The 22749-nt window shown below is 40.6% G+C and overlaps 1 protein-coding gene across 19 annotated transcripts in view; it reads left to right on the top strand.

Annotated features, from left to right (window-relative positions):
• ANK3 (ankyrin 3) overlaps positions 1–22749 on the top strand; it is a 385651-nt gene that overhangs the window by 233252 nt on the left and 129650 nt on the right. For 14 of the 19 annotated variants that reach the window (XM_068140068.1, XM_068140070.1, XM_068140076.1 and 11 more), the window contains 5 exons: positions 1626–1724; positions 5369–5554; positions 6099–6122; positions 7380–7478; positions 20497–20595. In XM_068140068.1, coding sequence (XP_067996169.1) covers positions 1626–1724; positions 5369–5554; positions 6099–6122; positions 7380–7478; positions 20497–20595 — 507 coding nt within the window. The remainder of the gene's footprint in view (positions 1–1625; positions 1725–5368; positions 5555–6098; positions 6123–7379; positions 7479–20496; positions 20596–22749) is intronic. The other 5 variants (XM_068140087.1, XM_068140073.1, XM_068140069.1 and 2 more) reach the window with 1 other exon arrangement.

Raw genomic sequence — 22749 nt, 5'->3', positions numbered from 1 at the left:
GCAGTCCTCAAGAACAGGAAGAGGAGCAGCATGATAAGGAGTCCAAACAGGAGGCTGTTCTTTCCTCTGCCATCTTCTTCCTTTATACAGAGTGTGATACTCATGGTCTGGGATACCCCTGTAGCCAGCTCCAGTCAGCTGTCCTGGCTGTCTCAGAGCTGCTAATGGCCTGCAGCCCACAGGTGGCATGGGAGTCTGTCCTAGCAAAACCAGGACAAGGTCTTAGGCTACGGTTTCCCTTCATCTCTCCAGAGCCCTGAATGTTGATGTTTTTTCTTTGATTCAAGCATATGGCTAAACTCTTCTCAGCTCATCTCTGTTTGGGTCCATTGGTCTTCTGCAAAATCTAGGTCAGTGTCCTTTGTAACTGTTCTAGCTGAATCGCTGAGCTGCTCCCTCTTCATCTTCCACCCTGCTGGTCACACTGCAGATGTGAGAGTGCTGATACTCTTAGCCAAACCCAGTCATATGGAAGTACTTCCTGAACTTTTGTGTTATTTAAGCCAGATGAAATCTTCTTCTATTTTCCTAATATTTTTAAAAAGCCATTACCTCCTATTTTAGTTTGTACTTCCTTTTCCCCTTGTACTTCCCACATTCTAGAATAATCATCAGAAGTGGTGTGTAGCAGAGTAAAAGGTCTGAGACGACCTGAGGAGGGAGCAGTTAAAGAGGGAAGCTGCTGCCCTGCTTGCAGCTGACTTGTGTGCAATTTACTTAATTCTGAGTTTCATAGGAATCCAAATGGCATGAGATTTGGATGACAGTGAGAAGACAGGGCCTTAATAGAGCCTCACTGAAACCTCAGTGACCTCCTGTCCAAAATGTTGAAGGGCATCATTATCCATTGCTGGTGACATAAGGAAAAGAATTAGACAAAATCTAGCAGTAATAGGTCTGACAGAGTAATCCAGGAGTATGAAGGCTAAAACCATGTATCATGACAGGTCAGAAGAGAACAGGATTGTGTTTCTTGTTGCTGATGCTTCTCTGGCTGCTCCAACAGTACCAAACTGTTCAGTCAATAGTTTATGGACCTTTTTAGCTGTTACCATAAAATGTGTTTACCACTAGCTCACAGTTCTGTTAGACTGAGGCACATGCAACACTGTATGAAAGCCAAGCTATTTCAGGTGCAAGTCAGCAACTTATATATATTCCTTTAGAGGTGTCTGATCTCAGGACAGGTTTCACTATCTCAATTTGCTGTTTCAGTTTTGTGAGTGGCATCAAAGCTGTGGATTTCAGAAATGCTTAGGAAAGTAGGGAACTATGCATTGCCTTAATACTAGTCCCCAAAAATTCAGTTCCTGAAATATTGTAACCTGCCTTTAAGGCAAAAATGAAAACATGGACTATAAGAGGAGAAAGCACTTTCTAAAGAATGAGTTAAGCTCTTCAGCTTCTAATAGTTGTGTCTGGTCAGCTGAAATATTTCACTGTGCCCTATTAAATAATATTACCCTTCTCCTATATTCTCTCAAATTAAAGGAGATCATACCATCAACTAGCATGGGAGCATGCAGGTTTGGGTTTGGTTTTTTCCTAATCTACCCAAGTTTGGAGGATCAGTGGTATCTATTAAATGTTTGTGAAGTATTTATATTTTTGTTTTCCCATTTCAGAATGGTTTCACTCCACTGTATATGGCAGCCCAAGAAAACCACCTGGAGGTTGTTAAGTTTCTTCTTGACAACGGTGCCAGTCAGAGCCTTGCCACAGAGGTAAAAGTCTGAATTTCACTCTTTACGAACAAAGTAAAATGTGCTTCAGCTGTGATCCTCACCATCTTCTGTCAAACTAATCTTTTAAACACAAAATTAAATGCCAATAGGAAGTTCTATCTGAGAAATGTGCTAATGAGTACCAAGTGACTGACTTTTCAGCAATTCAAACCATCTCTTGCCATTTCCAAAATAAAGCCTTACTTTAACTAGAAGTGGTTCTAAATATAGATGTGTTCTTAGTCATAACTGCTAGACTTTCAGGTTAAGTGCTCCAACAGGGAAGCTGTGTACATAATATAGAAGTTCTCTGCACTTTCATTAAAAATAGTGAGTAATGTGGAGGGCAACCATAAATTAAAACCAACTGTTAAAACCCAACTACACCTTGGAGCCAGCCCTGGGATATCGGGGGAAACCCGGAATTAGTGTTTGGAGCATTTTCTAAACTGCATTTATAGCCTCTATGTATCACCTGGTTATCCCATCTGGCCCAGCAGTGATCATTTCAGAGTGCCAGAAAGGTCTATCCTTGGAGGTGTTCTGTCACCTTTCTGGAACAATTTTACTTCTTGCTTTGAAAACTAATTCTAACTCAAATAGGGTAACATGGAAGGCAAAAAAAGAGGCAGATATATTAGTAGTCATAAACTTGACAGGTTTTTAATTTGATGAATTGTCAGTTGTCTTAATTTCAAGATTTTACTATAAAAAAACATTTCCATATCTGCTCTTTCTAAGATTTGTTACGTTATGATTGCTCTAACTGAAATGACCTCATGAAGAAAATAATCCTTACTTGAAAAAGCCTACTTTTTGCAAAATGGGAAACGCAAAATGACTTTATTGCATCGCTATACCTCATGGGATCACTCTACAATGACGTTCATATGGAATGTTTTTATTTTCTTCTAAAGTCAGCAGCATAGAAATGAATCGCTAATGGATCAAAATTATGCTTTCAAAATTAGTTGCAACTAGAAGTATGCATCAGAAACTATTTTCTGGAAATGCTTGAAGATGTGAAAGCCAAGAAATACCAAAATTAAAAGTTTTACATCTGGAAAATTGATTGAAAATTGTCGTTTTCAGAACACTGATTTAATTTTCTCTGTGACAGCTTCGAAACAAAGAAGCCCTGGGTCCCCCATAGGTGTAGTTTTCAGACTTTTGAAAATATTTTTGCTACTATATGATTTTCTGAAAACACACTTTTTAAATTGTGCATGGGTACTTGGTTAATTTTCTTAGGTATTATTTTTACCTTGAACATTGTATGCCAGTCCAGCTGGAACTTGTCTTCAACTCAGCTTGGTGATAAGGTCCAATCTAAATTTATCCATAGAGAGTTCCTTTGAAGATACCAGACTACAGAGCAATGTTGTTTGTGACAGTTTCGTATGGGTGCCTTTTATTTTCTCTTTGCCTGTTTTCTTATACTTCTGAATTGTCTTTATAAGTGCAAAAGCCTTTATTATGAAATGATTGCCATTTAGTTAAATATTCATTAGCATGAGAACATCTTAGTGAAGATCTTGTAAATTAAAAAAAAAAAGGGAGAAAAAACCCCCACTATTTTCTTTAAATGTTTTTCATTTTTGAGGAGTTGCTTTGTTTTTCATGGAGTAAGTTATGCCTTAGGTTTTAAAGTGCAGATGCTAATTATAGTGCTGACATCAGGGTATTTGCTTGCAACTGCTTTTTGTGGGTTGGCATCTTCAGAGAGCATGTGGTGGAAATGCGTTCTTGTTGGTGTTAATATTCTTGGTCTCAGTTTACTTGGCCTTGGTACAGTGAGCTCTGCACACACCAAAGTGATGGTAGCTTTCATCAGAGTTAGGAGGTTCAGGGGGTGGCAGCTGTTCTGGGATTCAAATGAAGTGCTTCCTCCTATTTGTCCACTGCACTCTTCTGTAAGGAGAGGCAAAAATGAGTTCAAAATTCTACCACTGTTACCAGTATTTTTAGAAGAGAAAGCCCAAAGGGAAAAGTCATTGTAGGCTGTGCCACTGCTGGGGGCTGTAGAAAAGGCCAAGGAAGCCAGCAGCTCCAGGTTACTACTATGTGAGCTTTTGCAGTCAGGGTTTCTCCAGGCAAGAGCCTCCCATCTCTGTAGGTACAGCATAGCTATATTGCCAGAGCCCTCTTGTGGGGATGCTCACAGAGTACTTTAGCCTTCAGAGCTACACAGCATATTCACACCCTGTGCTGCTCTCTGCTCATAATCTGAGGTTGTGTGGTGGTCACACCCCAGGAGCAGCTCACAGGAGCACAGCCAGAGCCCTGCCTTGCTACTGGAGGGTGGTGAGCCAAAGGCAAAGAAGGTGGCTGTGGTTAGAATTGTCACGAAAAAGAAAAAAACATCATTAGGACCCCAAAAATGTAATGTATTTATTTTTTTCCCCTCCAAACCTTTGGCAAAATGCTCTCTTTTGGAACACTTTCTGGTTTTTGCTCCTTTCAGTAAGCCAGAACAAAATCCTTACTGAAAACATTGCTTTTAGTTCCAAAGTTAATGGATTAACCCTTGAACTCTGCACTTTTGACATAGAGTGAGAATCTGCATTCTTCTGTGTCATTGCTACACTTTTATTTCAACACATTTTCTCCTTGATAGATGTACTTGAAAACTGAAAGTGTTTACCTATTAAAGCAGATATATTAATTGAGAGTTAAATATAATAAAGAAATATCCTAAGTAGACTCATTTCTACTTGTGATTTATTTTTCTTTTTTTTAGTGATTTATGGGTATTATCTTGGGCAAAGCTGAAAGTCTTCATGGATTGGAATATGATTTAAATGTTTGGGAAGGAGCAGAATCTAAATGACAGCTCTCATTATTTAGTTTTCTAAGAATCCATAAAAATAAGATTCTAAAACCATCTGAGACTGTACTTTTCATCTGTTGGAATCCACATTAAAATCCCTGAAACCTAAATCTTCTGGTTTTCAGATTTCTTATTTTGCACTACTTTGCCTGTTTGCTAGTCTGAAAGGAAATAATTCTGTTTATGAGAGGATTGTTCATCACATCTATGTACATTTTCATAAATGGACGTTGTAATAAAACATTTGGTATATTGGGAGAATGTGGTAGTCATGATCAAATATTATTGGATTTTAAATCCTCATATAAAATACATCAAAGGATAGAACTGACATGTTGTTTTGGTTGTTGGTTTGTTTTTTTCTTTTCCTTAAAAAAAAGTAGATTATAGCTTGAGGGCGGAAGGAATAGATGACAATTTGCTATGGAAATATCTTTAATTATTGTAATTTGAATATTCCAGCTTTTTGTATTTCTTCATATAATTCTACACTTTGTTATACACATGTTTATGTAACTTAATTCAAGAGTAATTTCACACTTTTTTTCTCAACTCTCAGTCATTTTTATTTACATTGATGTTTAAATTAGGATTGCCAGAAAAGTGTTTTCAGCATTTGGGAACTAGTTTACCTACACTTTACTTCAGTTTCAATGTTGTTGCCAGGTATGGGTACTTTTAATTTGCACCATGCTACTCTTTATGTCTGAATTTGAGCCAGTACTGTCACTAATGCACAGAGCTCTTTCCTTCCCCTTTCCACCCTCCTGGAAAGCCTGGAACATGTGTTGAGAGTCCCCATTATATGTTGCAGGATGGTTTCACGCCTTTGGCAGTAGCTTTGCAGCAAGGTCATGACCAGGTGGTTTCACTGTTGCTTGAAAATGATACAAAGGGGAAAGTCCGTCTTCCAGCCCTTCACATAGCTGCTCGCAAGGATGATACGAAGGCAGCGGCTCTGCTCCTGCAGAATGACCACAACGCTGATGTGGAATCAAAGGTCAGTTGTAAAAAGGAAAAAGGTTTGATGCTGTGAAGTACTGACTACATGTATTAAATCCAGTGAAGGTCTCCCTTAGCTTGAAATATTTTGTTGCAGGTGATGCATAACTTTCTCCTATAGGATATGATTAGGAATAAAGTTTTATTTGCTTCCTTTACCTCTCTCTCCTCCATTCCCTTTTTGTTTAAATCAGGGATAATTTCTGCTGTAGAAAATAATAAGCAAAATATTACTAGAATTATTCTCTGGGAATGTAGGCTACTCCTGCAGTGGTGTGCTGTAGGTATTGTGCAATTGAATCATTGGATTGGTTGGCTGTGCAATTTCTCCTTTAAGAACCTTGGTAAACATGTAACAATCAACATTCTATATACTCGCTCATTCAGCTTCCATTCAGTCAAGCTTCCTTTGTGTGCCAGTCATGCTGTCATCTGAGCTGCCATGCCACATAGCAATCATGAAGCTTATTGCATCCATATCACCAGTGGTGAACTAACCGTTCATTTTTTCCCCTTCTTTGCTTCCAAATGTGTTAACCTAGATGATGGTGAATAGAACAACAGAGGTATATATAAATATATATATGCATCATCACTCCTCCATGACTTAGTGCTGCTGCATCATTTCTTCCTCTTCCTTTTTGCATTGCCTTTTATAGGATAGATACCTGCTTTAGATGAAATGAAGTAGCATGTGCTAGAGAAGACTGTAGTTTAGATACCAGGGCTTTCTGCAGCTGAAACTAGGGTTTAAAAGTACGAGTAAGCATTCTTGGGAACTAAATGCCATGATAAAAGAGCCATATTTTCTAAGATGTTTTCAGGGATCCTCATGGAACATATGTTTATCAGATATTTTAAGAGCTGCAGACAACCCTGTCATATTGTGCATCCAGATCTGATTTCAGGCTTCTGCATGACACTTACCTTGATGGTGTCAGCAAATACAATGATCTGAGAGTGGTTTTATATCTGCAAACTTCCCAAAGCAGGGCAATGGCAGCTAGCATGGCTTGCTAACAATTTAGAAATGCATCTAGTTCCCATAAGGTTTCATTCTTTGCAGGACTGATGGAATTGCTGCATGTTTTAGCATTACTTTTAAAAGAAGTAAAACTACTTAAATATGGAAATAAGCTGCTAAAGTAATTTTATCAGTTAGGCATCTTCTAATTAGGGTGGTAACTCCTGGTGTCTGGACGTAAGTCAGTGTGATTGCTCACAGTGGGAGACTGATCTTCATGGTACGAATCTTTGGAAAGAAAAACCCATATTAATAATTTAAAATAATCTTTGATGTTATTTTCATTTGCATCTACTTTGAATTTATAGAAAGAACCCCAAACAGTTAAATGACTTGTATCTGAACTTCTGCAAAGAATCTCTAAGAGATTTAACTTGCAGGACTGACATAATACAAACAGCTAGATATTTCTAGTTAGTAATTAATTTCATATAAATAACATCATTGTTTTAATACTCAAATGTTTGGTGTTGGGTTTGTTGTTTTGTTGTTTTTTTTTTTTTTCTGGAATAACCGAAAGTCTTATCCTATTTCTGGTCTTCTAGTATAAATATGTTAATTGTTTTTCCCTCCTGCATAGCAATACAGTTTTATTTAGACTCTCTGGGAGTCTATAAATAAATGTCAGTGAGTGAAAACTAGTACAGAATTGGAATGGTGACTTGCAGCAGACTCCTATTGCTGGCTTTTGGCAGCAGACTCCTATTGCTAGCTTTTGTCAGTAATGTGATACAAATTTTGAAGTAACAATGAGATATAAAAAAATAAGTATGTATTTGTTTTGTTTTGTTTTTTCCAGAGTGGGTTCACTCCGCTCCACATAGCATCTCATTACGGGAATATCAATGTAGCTACGTTGCTGTTAAATCGGGGTGCTGCTGTGGACTTCACTGCAAGGGTAAGTGTGAAATCTTACTGTTTAATCATCACTTAGATACTCTTTTTTTTTGTTTCACCACAAAGGTATGGAAAAGCACATTGCTCCTGCCAGCCTAAGGGCCTGGCCTGACTGTATCTTGTTCTGTTACTATATGGTATAAAGGGGGGTTTCCTGGACTGTTAAGTGAACCCGAACTCTAGTATTCGCCTTTGGAAACTTCTGTTTTAATCCAAAAGAGCTGCTATTTTCACAGTTCCAGTGCTGCAAAAGGTAGGCTGTGGTTCAGTGAATTGAATGTTTCCACCTGCATCTCTAACATATGTCAGGAGTGCACTCCCTGTTGAATTATCCTCAATGTGCAGTTGTTTCCAGTGAACATAAAGTGCAGGTGTACTGGTCAATAAAGCAGCTGTGCCTTTGCTGCATATACAAGAGTCCAATGATATGTAAATGAGATCTGAAAAACTGGAGATGTAGAAAATTAAATGATATATAGAAATGGAGAGGAGTCCATAATGGGAGCTGTATGGCAGAATCCATGGTGGAATGGTGGAGCTAACCCTCTTGATCCTTTAAGCTGTGCACCAAAGTCATGACATAGCCCTGGGAATGACAGGATAATTCCTCAGATGTATGAAAAAGGATCTAGAAGCAGGTGGGAAATGGTATGGTCTTTGTGGATGTCCCCTTGGTTGGCTCTGGATTGGGTTGGAGGCAGCTGACTGGTGTCTTCAATTGTGCCTTCTTGCTTGGGAAGTTGGTCTGTCCTCTCACAGGCAGCTGGACTGGTCTGAGAGCCTGGTGCCAGCAATGCATCATCACACAGCCTTCATCAATGTTTGGCTGTATCTGCTGTTGGAAGACCAAAGAACAATATTAGACTGAAGGAGCATTATCAGGGTAGGGAGGATGTGGAAACGATAAAATGTAAGCAGCATAAGTGTAGAGGACAGAAAACAACAGAGGGTGGTTATAGATAGTTGGAAGAGGGGGAAAACAAAGTGTAAGTGGGCAGGAATATAGCAATATGAAGAGCAAGGAAGGAGATTGTACCAGACACAAGAAGAGAGTCAAAAGAAAGGCAAATGCACAGGTAACACAAAATTTAATGAGCATGATGGAGAGCTAGAGAATGGGTAGGGTAGAGAGGACATGGGTAGAGAGCTGAGTTGGTACCATGAGAGTATGTGACACTTTGATAAGGGAAAAGCAGGGAGAGAAATTAGAGATTTATAGATAAATAGAAAAGGGGCTAACATTCAAAATAGGTTAATCTTGGAAAATACTGGAGCTAGAACTTTCTACTGAAATTCTTGAAAATTTCTTTGGTCATTAGCTTCTTCAGTAATGTCTTGGTTGAGGGTCTAGGTGAGAGGTGCCACTCCCTGTGGATCTCTAAGGTCCCTTCCAAACTAAGCCATTCTATGATTCTGTGAAAGCCAGGGAGGAGATGTAGTAGTGGGTCTTAGCATAACAGAGAGAGGAAGAGAAACTAAATGGAGCAAGAGGCATTCAACCTGAAGGCAAACACTGATGTAAAAATAAATAGGTATAAGCTGGTCATGAATTAATGTTGTCTAGAAATGTGTATATTTAATATGAAATATTAACACATGATTTAAATAATAATTGTTAACTGATATTGAATAGAAATTATGAGATCCTGGAGCAACCTTTCAATTAAAGTAGGGGGGGAAGTTAAATAGTGGGGGGTGGGGGTGGGGAAGACCTCAGCATGTATTCAAGATGCTATCAATGAGGGGAAATCTGTGCCATATATAATTCAGCAGCTCCTTTTCAGAGATTTTTGTTATGACTTGTGTTTATTACTGTTTGCAGAGAAAAAATGTTATTCTACTGCTTGGTGCATTTGTCACATAGAAAAAAGTAAATTTTCTTTCCATTTATAAAGCTTGTATATTTAAAAACTGGAATGCTTCTACAGTTAAGGAACATATTTACATGCAGCATGTAAATATGATGTTTTGCAAATCACATTCATATTGTTGATGAAAGCAAGAGGTCCCACGTTAGATCTACATGAAGTTCAGAAGCTAGGAGTAGATTTGAGGGTTAAGGGGTTTTGGGAAGTTTCCGACTATGCATGCATTGCTTTACTGATAATGTCAACCTCTAATTCCTAGGTCCTGACCACATTAGGGCATAAATGCATTTCAGATGGTCATAAGCTTTGGCATTCAGTATTTGATAGGCTTTAATCACAGAAGCAAGGAAGACAAATGAGGTCTTGGGTCAACTCTTTCCCCCTCAGAAACAAGATTAGGGACTAGCAGTCAGCATCATTTAGTACCACTAAATATCATCTTGTCTATGCTTGTTTTATGAAAATAATACATCTTAGATTTCAGCAGCTCTGTTCTGGACTGGGGACATTGATGTAGTACACATACAAAGTAATAAGGCCACCCCTCCCTCTTCAAGATAGGAAATTCCAGGTTCTCCCTCCATTAGTTATCATTAGAGAGGCAGGCTGCTCAGATAGCTGGGGAAGTGCAGATGCAGTGACAGCCTGAAAGAGCAGTGGGCTGATGCTGTGACTCAGAGCACTAAGCAGCTTGTTTGTGCTTGTGATAGCTGAGTGGGGGCATCCAGACAGCACATCTCTAATGTATGGTGGTTGCAAAACTAGATAAAGTAGCTGTGACAGTAGGAATTGTAGCATAAATAACATTAATATGATATTGAATTGTGATCTTTAGTGCTTATCAGACTGTGGCTAATGAAAGTGTTTCACAGAAAGATGAGTTAGTTTCTGGCAAAGCAGTGAATTTGCAGGCAGGGCACCAGTAGAAGCTAAATGTTAAGTGTAATTATAAGCACTGGGTAACCTTGATGACCCAAATTGCAAAACAGAGAGAGGTACTACTGGGAGAGGCACTAAAAATGACACACAGGTACAGCCTGCCCACTGCCACCTCATCACCTCTTATTTTAATTTCTGTAAACATGATCCACGATGTGCTGTTGTCCTGCTAGAGGAAGGACCTAAGACCAACAGCAGAGGAAAACTATGGAAGGGGCTGTAAGCCAGCTGCTATCACGCTGTGTGTATGCACTGTAGCTTTCAGAAGTACCAACCGTAGGCTGGGGTTGTCAAACACACTTTGTGCTTTTACAAACCACCAACCATTTTTCCTTTGTTCATATTAAACAAATATGAAACAGCACTACTTGTTTATCTCTCAGTTTACATTTAAACTATTTAGGCAAGTAATCCTCCAGAGGATGGAACCAGTCTGTTTTCAGCGGTGCTCAGTGACAAGAGGTAAGGGGCATGAACTTGAATACAGGGAGTTCTGTCTAAATGTGAGGAGAGACTTCATTGCTTTGAGGGTGGTGGAGCACTGAAACAGGCTTCTGAGAGATGTGGTGGAGTCTTCATCTATGGCACCATTCAAAACGTGTCTGGATGCCATCTTGTGCAACTTGTTCTGGCAGAGGGGTTGGACTTGATGATCTCTGGAGGTCCCTTCCATCCTCTATCATTCTGTGATTGTGTGTAGCAATTCTGAGGAGAGACTTCAACAAGAGCAGAGGATTATGGTAACAGAAGATGGTGGTGTGGAGGGAACAAATGTGTGAGGGTGGGATAAACAGCCAGATTCCACCATTGGTGTAGTGCAGATGGGAAAGGGAGGAGAAAATGTGAGCGGACATGTACGATGAAGGTAGAGCTCTATGCTTAAGGATAAGGGCAAATATGGTGAAAAGAGGATCTGATCATAGGATGTGATAATAAGGCAGACCTGTGGCAAAGGAGAGCTCTTCAACTGCTGTGTTTTCAGTACATTTCTGAGAGGTTCCAAAGATATGAGCTAACTGATGGCTCTCGGTTTGTGCACAGGAGGTGAACAGTGGCACTGTACTGTAAGTAAATTATGTCCCCAGTGATGTACAGTAGCAGCTGCTCCCCTCACCCCCACTGGTATACACCTGTGTGCCTCTCAGCTGTCATATATTCCCTTGTTCCACTCTTCCATTGTATCTAAGGAAAACAGGCATAGTTCCAGGAGATCTTATAGGTGTTACTGTGCCTACCAGCCTGTGCACCTGCTGACCATGGAGGCTGGGAGGATTGGAGATGTACCTGCTTTTAGATTGCACTCTTCCAGACCAGTGGCTGATTGCATGTCAGCTCTTTTATTGAACTGCATTGCCACTTGCGTGTCTTTCTTCTTGCTGCAAGAGCAAGGAAGATGGCACAACATGGAAATATCCCTGTGGGGTGGATAGAGATAATGTCAGTAAATCAGCTGGTGATGGCCCTGATTCTACCAGTTTATAGGGAGGTAGCTCCAAGAACCTTCATAACCTCAAGTGCAAGTGAAACAAGGTTCCTTATTGAGCTGGATGTTTGCCATTGTCTAATGAAATAAAAGTACTCATTCCAAATTGCTTGAGTTCTTGGACTCAGACTCAGCAATAAACCTGTCACAATTATTGGCAGGGTATGCACTGCAGAAGTAACATGCATTTTATGTCTCTTCATCATCCTTTTTCCGTAATACATTTTCACGTGTGGTTATGCATCTTTGAAACCCTTCATTGCATCATCATATTTCCCTTTTGATTAAGTGGGAGGCAATCATATATGGGCTAAACAAGTGGAGAAAGAGAACACAGGGTGGGATTGTGGTCAGTCTCCTTTCTTAGCCAGATTAACACATAACTGCAGTTGCTACGAGGGCATTGAAGGACTGTCCTTAGCTGGCAATGGTGCCTGATGTTGGAGGAGTAAAGATAAACCCTACCTGTGAACTGAAAGAAGTCCAAAGAATTTCAAGTCCATCTCTCTCTCAGTTTTCTCAACTGGAAAAAGCAATTGCTGTTACTTGAAAAATATTGTTTGTCAGCCACTTGTCCCTTTGAATTAAACTGTATCTGGTGTATCTGATAAAACCTAGACTTTAATAACTTTGATATCTGCATCCTGTCTTCTGGAACTACCAGCCTAGTGACTAGTATGGAGAAGTGAAATCCACCAAGTGGGCTCTTATGTTACAGGCTTTCAGTTCGAGATCTGTTGTTCACATAGAGTGGCCATTTGCATAGTGAAAAATGTTGTGCTCCCATCCTGGCTGCAGCTTCTGGAACTGGACACTGTTGCAGGGGCTTCATGCCATGGGCTTGACTTTCTTTATCAAATCAGGTCATCTTCAGCCTGAGGGTTGCAGGAGGGTGCTGGGAAAAAAAGACAGGTCACAGAGGGATTTCTCCTTTATCTCCACTGCTCCCTTGAAAATTTCTCTAAACTACCTTGCACTTTACTATCTAGGACTTTGAAAGGTATCCAGATATATGCTAAAGCAAGCAATAGCCATTGAAAGAAACAAGAAACCAGTTTCCTTAGCAGTCTGATTATACCTGTGGTGTCCTGTGCAAGAGAGACCCCTGCAGAGTGTCTGCTTGCTCCCATTCAGGCCTTGCTGTAGTTGCCAGCCATCTGTGATGGAGATGTGTGTCCAGACTGCACCAAAACCATGCAAATCAGTATTTCTCCAAGGCTGCAGTTCAGACAGGGAGGTGAGTAAGGTGCTTTGAATAGATATTTTTTGGGAATTTTAGTTAGGAAAAAGTTATCTTTTAGGGGTTCACTGAGTTTTCAGATGCCATTCTTCTGTCTGACAGTATCATTCAGTAGAAAGATCTGTCTAGTGCAGATGAGGAAATGACTTTATATCTAAGGAGCACAGTGGTTAGAAAGGAAGAAAAAAAGAATTTGTTCTCTGCAACTTCCAGAGCAACAGCTGGAAAATATTTGTTGACCTCCACATCCAAATTGCTTGTACTTGAGCAAGTCAGAACATTCAGGTAGTAAAGGAATCTTCTACATAAAGATGACATCTGCCCATATCTTTCTTGCCAAAGCGAAAAGGAGGTACTCACTGTGCCATATAACTGCATCCAGCCCTGGAATAATTTTCCTCATATACAGCACTCCTTATTCCGAAGGAGATCTCTGTTCCACTGGGACTGGGCATTTCCTGCAGAAAGTTTGCTTACTGGAAGGTTGAGAAAGGATTTGGCAATTTTGAGAGAGTGGTGTGAGGACAACATGCATTAATAATGACCCTGAGGCTGAGAAGCAGAGCACCATTAGCCCATCAAAAAAAGCAGGCAATATGTAAGTGACAGTAACATAAGAGAAAAACATCTTTCTATTTCCCTAGTGGTATTTTGCCATAACAGCTTCTTGCTATATTCTTCCTTCTTTTCTTCCTGGACTCATACATCTCAAGCCTGAAAAAACACATATATAAGCATACAAGAACTGAATTAGCATGCCTTTCTGCTATTTAGCAGAGGAGAAAAAAAGCTGAAGAATTATGCAGTGTTGTAAGGTTTCCTGGAAAGCCTCTGATTGTGTTTGTACTTTCCCCCCCCGCCTTTTCTCCTGAAAGTCCTGTACAAGTCTCAGTGACCTCACTAACTGGTACTAGAATATAAGGCCTTGCATAGATTGTGCTGTGTTGTAGCTTCAGTTCTGAACTGCAGAAATCTACAGAGGGAGACAATATTGAGTGTTTTCATACAGAACATCTTGATGTAGTTGCATAGTTGCACATGGCAATTTTCACAGCACAGTCTTCCTATACCTCCAAAAACTGATAATATCCATGCATCAATAATTTCAGTATATGACAATCAACAACCAACATTATTCTCTTTCCCTAAGAACCTCTACTGATGGAGAGATTTTCCTTTGTGTAGGAAATGTCTGCTTTAGCAGTCAGCCTATTTTCAGCTTCTGTTTTATTCACACATTCTTTGTCAGTATTAAGCTCTTCACAGAGTCTGCTCTCAGCTGAGAACTGAGAAGGACTATCTCGTTACATTCCAAGTTAATCTGAACATTTTGTTAAGAAACTGTTGGGTTGTTGTTTTAATCAAAGATAAAGATGTGACATTTTTCTGATTAAATTCCACTGAGAGGCTGGAAGGAGAGCTCACAAGTGGAGGTAAATTCTGTCATTGATAGTGAGGAAAAATATGATAGCAAGGGGAAATAAAGATGATCCAAGGGCTAGAACACCTCTGCCATAGCAGATAGGCTGAGGGAGCTGGGATTGTTCATCCTAAAGAAGACTGTGGGCAGGCCTTATAGCTGCCTTCCAATTCCTGAAGGTATCTTACAGGAGAGCGGGAGAGGGATTTTTCATAGGGGTGTCTAGCAATAGCAAAAGAGGAAGTAGTTTGAAGCTGAGGGAGAGTAGGTTTAGACTGGAGCATAGGAAGAAGCTCTTCAGTATGAGGGTGGTGAGACTCTGAAACAGACTGCTCAGGGAAATTGTGGATGCATTCTTACTGGGGGTGTTTAAGGTCAGGTTGGATGAGGCCTTGTGCAGCTGAATCTAGTGGAGAGGCATCCCTGCCCACAGTGGGGAGGTAGGGGAGATTCCAGCCTAAGCCATTCTATGAAATGTCAAATCCCCATGATGCTACCAATGACTTGTCACAGTCCCTACATGATCTGCCCTTTAGTGAACATTTAAAACAATGCAGCACATAACTAGGAGAGGTTTACCTGCTTTCATGTGCCTTTTTTCTTGTTTCTCATTACTTATTTCTTTATTAGCATCCTTATTCTTTTAAACTCAGGATGTCTGATGGGAGAAAGAGGTGATCCTATAGGACAGCATAGCATAGCAGTAACCAAGGAGATGTCTTAATTTTAAAATAAAACTTTTAAGATGTACTGTGTTTGCACTTTATAATTTTTTGATTTTTTTTTTCCTGACTTCCTAACCATTCTTGTTGCTAATTTGCAGTAGCAAGGAGTCATTCGGACCGCTGTGGTGATCTGTGACCATGTGTCAGAGGGGAGCCAATCTCATTTCAGATGGGGGGTGTAGGTGGCTTATTGCTCAGAAAAGGACAACTCAAAAGTTGTTTGAATTTTCTTGTGAAGCTGTAGATACCTGCAGCTGAAAGGATTTAGTGTTTCCTCTGATCAGGCATAAGCAAAAGCCACTGAACGTAAAAGCAGGTCACTGTTCACCCATCGTATTGCTGGATGTTGTGAGACTCCAAAGGCACAGGCCTTGTGTGAAAGGCACCACTGGCTGGTGGGGTGCAGCACGTAATGGATAGAGATAAAGGGAAAACAATCTTCCCTGGTGTTGTGAGATATGTGAAAAACTGCATGCATTCAAGCTGTCACACTTGGAGCTATATAAAGTTTCAGAGTACTTCAAGTCATATACTCCAGGAAATCTACCAAGGGGGAGAAGAAAGGGTATTTGCTAGTTCACAAGGTTATGAGTATTTATTGTATAGTTTTAGGTTGCTATTCTCACAAGTTCTGTTTCATATTCCCTGTGGAATTTGTTAACTCTCAACTTGAATGGCAAGTTAAATCTCAGTGTCGAAGGCTCTACCTGAGACATTATCCAACATTTGATATTTCAACATCAAGGGCAAGAAACACTTCAGGAGACATTCTAGATCTGAACCACATCTTTTAGTGGCAAATTTTTGAAGGCATTTCAAATTTATTACTGCAGGAAAACATTTTTGAAAGTTTCCTGATTTACTATTCTATCTTAAGAACAAAGGGAGAAATTTATAGAAGATCAAACAGATAAAAATAGATTGAAAAGACAGCAGATGCTGTTGATTTACTAAGAACTCAGAACCTCACATTTGGTTGCTATATTGTTTGCTGATACCACAGTTTCAGTAATAATAACTTACACCCATGATGAAGATATTACAAAGAGTTTTTAACATCTAGTTTCTTGTCTCAAGTACAAGCAACTCAATCTTGAATTGCTTGCCTTACATTTTGTCATGAGAAACCATAATGATGATGATGTCTGAGTTCTACTCACTTCTTGGTTCACTTTCTTCATTGTCAAATGAGAGATGGGAAGAGGTCATATGTGTGATACATCTAAATATAACTTTTTTAGACCTCAGCACAACACAGTGTTGAACAGCTCGTGGCCTGGACAGCAGCACTCTGCACTGGGTTAGGAACTGGCTGGAGGGCCGAGCCCAGAGAGTGGTGGTGAATGGTGCAGCCAGTCACTAGTGGTGTCCACCAAGGATCAGTGCTGGGCCCCACCCTTTTCAATATCTTTATCGATGATCTGGACGAGGGGATTGAGTCCATCATCAGGATATTTGCAGGTGACACCAAGCTGGGAGCAGGTGTAGATCTGTTAGAGGATGGGAGAGCTCTGCAGAGGGATCTTGACAGGCTGGACAGATGAGCAGAGACCAATAGCATGAGATTTAACACATCTAAGTGCTGGATTCTACACATTGGCCACAACAACCCCATACCGTGCTACAGGCTGGGGTCAGAGTGGCTGGAGAGCAGCCAGTCAGAAAGGGACCTGGGAATACTGGTTGATAGTAGGCTGAACATGAGCCAGCAGTGTGCCCAGATGGCCAAGAAGGCCAATGGCATCCTGGCCTGTATCAGGAACAGTGTGGCCAGTAGGAGCAGGGAGGTCATTGTGCCCCTGCACTCAGCACTGGTTAGGCTACACCTTGAGTCCTGTGTCCAGTTCTGGGCCCCTCAGTTTAGGAAAGATGTTGAGTTGCTGGAACATGTCCAGAGAAGGGCAACAAAAGTGGGGAGGGGTTTGGAGCACAAGCCCTATGAGGAGAGCCTGAGGGAGCTGGGTTTGCTTAGCCTGGAGAAGAGAAGGCTCAGAGGAGACCTTCTTGCTGTTTACAACTACCTGAAGGGAGGTTGTAGCCAGGTGGGGGTTGGTCTCTTCTCCTTGGCAGCCAGTACCAGAACAGGAGGACACAGTCTCAAGCTGCACCAGGGAAGGTTTAGGCTGGATGTGAGGAAGAAGTTCTTCATAGAAAGCATGATTGACCATTGGAATGTGCTGCCCGGGGAGGTGGTGGAGGCATGATCCCTGGAGGTGTTTAGGAAGAGACTGGATAGGGTGTTGGTGCCATGGTTTAGTTGATTAGATAGTGTTGGGTGTTAGGTTGGACTCGATGATCTCGAAGGTCTTTTCCAACTTGATTAATTCTATTCTGTTCTATTCTAAAGTTGCTTACCCTAAACTTCAGTGTGCAATTATTCAAGCATTCACATAAGGCATCTCTTCATCTGCATGGAGTCAGAACTCTCAGCCAGCAGAATAATTATTTTATGTCATTCACTACCAGTAAAAGCTTAAAAAGCTAAATGAAGACCTGTCCTATCTCTTTTCCCCCTTCACTTCCCGAGTGTTTTCTTGAGCTAAACATGCCTTTTCATCTTTGTTTCTTGATTCTTTTTGTGAACTGTCTGAATCTCTGCATCCTTCGTGCCAGAGCATGAGTGCTGCAGCGCTCTTTTCCCAGAAAAGAGGAGCTGAGTTTGATCATCCATAATGACAGTTACTTCACTGAACATACAGGGTTTCATTTGCTTGATTTCTCATGCTCAAGTCATTATTTCAGGGTAGCTGTGTGTAGTTCCTTTTCCTAACAAACTTCATCTGAAGCAATCACCTACATTCTCTGGGCATCTCTTCCTAATGTAACTCACGGTTTCAAAACCCTAGAAACACTAAATTTGTGTGAATTGTTTTATAATGACATGTGATGAAATGGAGGAAAGATGGATTGCTTGCAGAAGTGAGCTCAGGCCTTATTGAATGCTGGAGAACTTTCCCACAGCCCCAGCCATGGCGCTCACTCCCTGTCAGAAGCTGAGACTGAACTGTACTGTCCTGATAGTTCCAGTACTAACTAGAAATATGAAGGTCATTTGAACATGACTTCTTTTGAACATGAGAGTGGATATTTTAATTTTCTTTTCCTATATTGCATGCAAACAGTGCGACCTAAACCTTAATTGCTAAGTGGAAGTAATATCTTTTGGACTTCAGGTGTACATCTGCCAGTCATTCACCTACTCTTGAATCAACTGTCATTCATTTAAGGCAAGAGGAGCTTTGAATGATTGGATGGGTAAATAATTAGATCCAAAGTGCAGATTCTTATGTGATTATACCCTTCTCTGTGCTGAACTAGATTGATTTAGTTTAGTGTCAAGATGAATGGGAACCAGACTTCTAATATGCACTTGTCCTACCTTTTGTAATGTTGTCTGTTTCTCCTTCATTACTTTATTGATGCTTGGAAAAGGCATTTCTTCTACTCTGAGTATGAGGCAATAAATTATTTGTACTGAATTATTTTGACATAGTAACAAGGCACTGAGATCTATTAGACTGAATTAATCTCTTTGCCCATCAACCCAAACAAGTGGGAAAAAAAGTAATCTTTCAGGCTAAATTACCTGTGGTACCCTTTACTTCAAGACTTTACTATTTTTTGTTTTGTTTCAATTGGTGGGTTTGGTTTCTTGGGGGCTGTTTGTTTGTTTGGGTTTTTTGTTTGTTTTCTTCCTTAGGAAAGTAGAATTCATCTCTCCCTCTGACTTCAGTAGTATCTTTCCTCCTGCAAAGAGAAGAAAAACAGAATGTATCTCCTCATAACTGGTTTTCTCCTCTCCTTCTCTGACCTTTTTGTGGCTGATATAGTAACATACTGACCCCATATTATATCCAATGTCAAATTCTAGTCAAATAGAATTAATTATTTTTTTTTTTTCAAAATCCACTCACAAACTGCAGGTTAAATGATGACAGTTTTACATCCCTGGAAGGATTAGGCATAGTGTTCTTTTTGGTTTAATGTGTTAATCACCTTTCTGTTTTACTTCAATTATTAAAGAAATGAGAAGCTACCCTGGAATAGTAAGTCACTTTGATGCTCTAATGATCATTAATATTGGCAAAAGAAGCTCTGTCATTTTGTCTTGGTAAAATGTATTTTACCTCTGGAACAGCAGTAGTTGCTATGTATTAGCTTCATAATGATATCTTGTGTAAATGATAATGTTGCACACTGGATTTGGGTACTCAGTGTTGTTATTAAGCTGTGAGTCAAGTTGTCACATCTGAGAGGGGATCTGGGGATCTTTCCCAGTGCTGGTTTTCTATCACTCCACTCACCTTCCATTTTGAGGAAGCACTATAAATGGTTTGTTGGCCAAGTGACTCCTGTACCACTGTCCAGCTATTTAAGGCTGGAGAATACAAGCTCACTAAAATTTTCTGCTTTCTGCTCAGTCACAGGGAGACTAGTTTTAAACAGCCAGCTGTTTGTGCAGTCCCTGAATACAAAGAAACATGTTCTTTAAAATACTGTTTGTCTTCATACAGAAACTGCATGCTCTCTATTTAAATCCTTTCATCTTTACTTGGCTCCATATGATCAGATAGATACAAGATATGACCTTTGTACACCAGAAGATAACGGATTCATCAGAGCATGAAGAAACGTCCTAGCTACTTCTTGTTAAAGAAGTGTGTTGGTATGCACATGCATTGGTTATGTAACTGTCCTGGATGTGCAGCATTGCTGCACACTGCTGGCCCGCCAGGCAGGAGACAAACACTGATTTACAGTCTCACTTCAAGTACAGCATTACATCAAAACAGACAGAAACAAACTTGGCAGAAGAAATTAGTGACGTAACTGAAATGAAGGTGCTTGTGAGGCTTTCAGAGTTGGCTTATAATCTTCAGAATGTTCAGAGATCAATAGCATTGGCAACTTGTTGCTACAGGTGTAATGGTTTTATTTATTTTCCATGGCTCCCAGAAGGCCAATGGCGTTGTGAGGTATGAATCCTTATCATTACATGCTCAGGAACAACCCGAGTTGAGTTAAATTGCTGGAATTATGTCAGTAAAATTGCATAAATTTAACTCTTAGACTAAATCTGAGAACCGAGGCACAATCATATAACTCCAATCACAACTTGATAATCTGTCATCATAATATCTATATCAACCTATCAGGCCAGTAATTCACATATGTGGATAAACACAGCTTCCCTTGGCTTTCATACTCCCACAGAAACAAAACTCTGCTATGCTTTAGCAACTTGCATATGAGTCATTCTGTGCGCAAACTGATCACAGAGTTTTGAAAGAAAGATGGATATGGAAATCTGGATATTTACTGTCATGTTTTTTTCCTTCCACAGAATGATATCACGCCATTACATGTTGCATCCAAGAGGGGAAATGCAAATATGGTCAAACTCCTACTTGATCGAGGAGCTAAAATTGATGCCAAAACAAGGGTAAGCTAAACCATGAATGCTGTGAGTGACTGTGGAATTCTTGCCTCTGACCTGTTCCTTGCTGTACAGCTTAAATCATCCATCTTCCTGGCAGCCTACCACAGCTGCAATGCATTTCTTTCTGTAGAGAATGGTTGCAGTAGGATGTTAACAATTTACATCTCTTAAAGGTGAGATGCTGGAATAGGCTGACTGGAGAAGTTGTGGGTGCCTTCTCCCTGAAGGCAAGGTCAGGTCAGGTTGAATGGGACTTTGAGCAACCTGGTTTAGCGGAAGGTGTCCCTCCCTACGACAGTGTGGTTGAACTAGATGTCTCTTTAAGGTCCCTTCCAATCCAAACCATTCTGTGATTCTATGATATGTAAAAGGAGGGCTTCATCTGGTAGATGAGGAGCATGAAATCCAAAGACTAGAGGTTAAATCTAGGCTGGGCACATGATCACAAGTTGCAACAGGAACATGGTTGCACATTCCTCTGGGAATTATATGAGAAGATGTTCCAGTTGCAAGAGTTTTTAGCTGCCCAAGTTAATGTTCTGAACAGTTCTTGTCTCTTCATCATCTGGTGTGCTAGGAAGGATTTCCACATGTTTCTGAAGCACTGTAGCTTATCTTGCAAATCATATGCTGACAGAGACCTGGACCAGGCTGCCCAGGGAGGTTGTGGAATCTCCTCTGGAGAGATTTCAAACCCACCTGGACATGATTCTGTGCAGCCTGCTCTGAGTGACACTGCTGTGGCAGGACAGTTGGACTAAATGATGTCCAGAGGTCCCTTCCAACCTCTACGATTCTGTGTCATTCTATGGGAAAGCAGTGTGTGAAGCATCATGTATGACAAAGCTCAGAACCAACAAATCTCTGTGTTCTTTGTACAGTATTTAATTAGAAGCTGCTTCTAGCTATTTAGGGGTAGAGGTGAATGTACAGGAAAATACTAAAAGATGTGACTTCATATCAGATATTTCAGGATTTGAATGCTAAAAGAGTAACTTAGAACTGCACAATGTGTATTTGCCTTTCATGTGGCACAATGTCACTGATAAGTCTCACGCAGCTCAGCCTCTGTCTGACTGGGTGCTTAGATACTGGCTTGGATTTGTCAGTGAATGTGCCAGGCGTAGGGAAGGTTTCCATCTGGTTGACACCTAATACTACTGAGTGACTTAGAAGTCCAAGGCACAAGTTTATAACTATTGCTGTAGTTAAAACCCAATCAAACCAGTTTAGGGATATTTAATTTACTCAGTGTCAAAAAGAGAAGGAAAGCCTGGAGGAGGGAATACTCCTCACTGGTCAGTGAAGAAAGAGTTAAGGATCAATTACACAAATTGAATATTCACAAGTCCATAGGCCCTGATGAGATGCACCCAAGAGTGCTGAGAGAACTGGCTGATGTTATTGCTCTATCACTCCCCACCATTTTTGTCAAGTCATGGCAGACAGGAGAGGTATCTGAGGACCATAAGAGAGCCAATGTCTGTCCAGCGTTCAAAAAGGACAAGAGGGAGGTTTCAGGGAACTATCAAAAAGTCACCCTCACCTCCATCCCTGGAAAAATGATGGAGTGGCTCCTTCTGGAGGGCATCTCAAGGCACTTGAAAGAGAAGAATGTTATCAGTAGTCAGCATGGATTTACCAAGGGGAAATCATACTTGACTGATATGATAGCATTCTATGATGCCGTAACTGAATGGATAGGTTCAGGGAGACTAGTGGATATGGTCTACCTTGACCTTAGCAAGGCCTTTGACACCTTCTCCTGTGACATCCTAGTGAGCAAGCTCAGGAGGTGTGGGATGGAAGGACAGTGAGGTGGATTAGGAACTGGTTACAAGATTGAGTTCAAAGAATGATGATCAATGGTGCCAGGTCCAGCTGGAGAGCTGTGACTAGTAGAGTCCCCCAGGGATCAGTGCTGGGTTCAGTGCTGTTTGACATCTTCATCAATTACATTGATGAGGGAGCAGAGGGTCTGTTCAGCAAGTTTGCTGATGACACCAAACTGGGAAGCTTAGCTGATACAGCTGAAGGCTGTGCGGCCATCCAGCAAGACCTGGACAGATAGGAGAGCTGGGCTCAGAGGAACAAAATGAGGTTCAACAAGGACAAGTGCAGAGTCCTGCACCTGGGGAGGAATAATAAACTGTACCA

Source organism: Melanerpes formicivorus, unplaced genomic scaffold, assembly GCF_026170545.1.
Source record: "Melanerpes formicivorus ecotype bairdi unplaced genomic scaffold, bMelFor1.0.p_v2 SCAF_6, whole genome shotgun sequence".
NCBI classification, from domain to species: Eukaryota; Metazoa; Chordata; class Aves; order Piciformes; family Picidae; genus Melanerpes; species Melanerpes formicivorus.
This window is presented reverse-complemented; position numbering and strand designations above follow the sequence as displayed.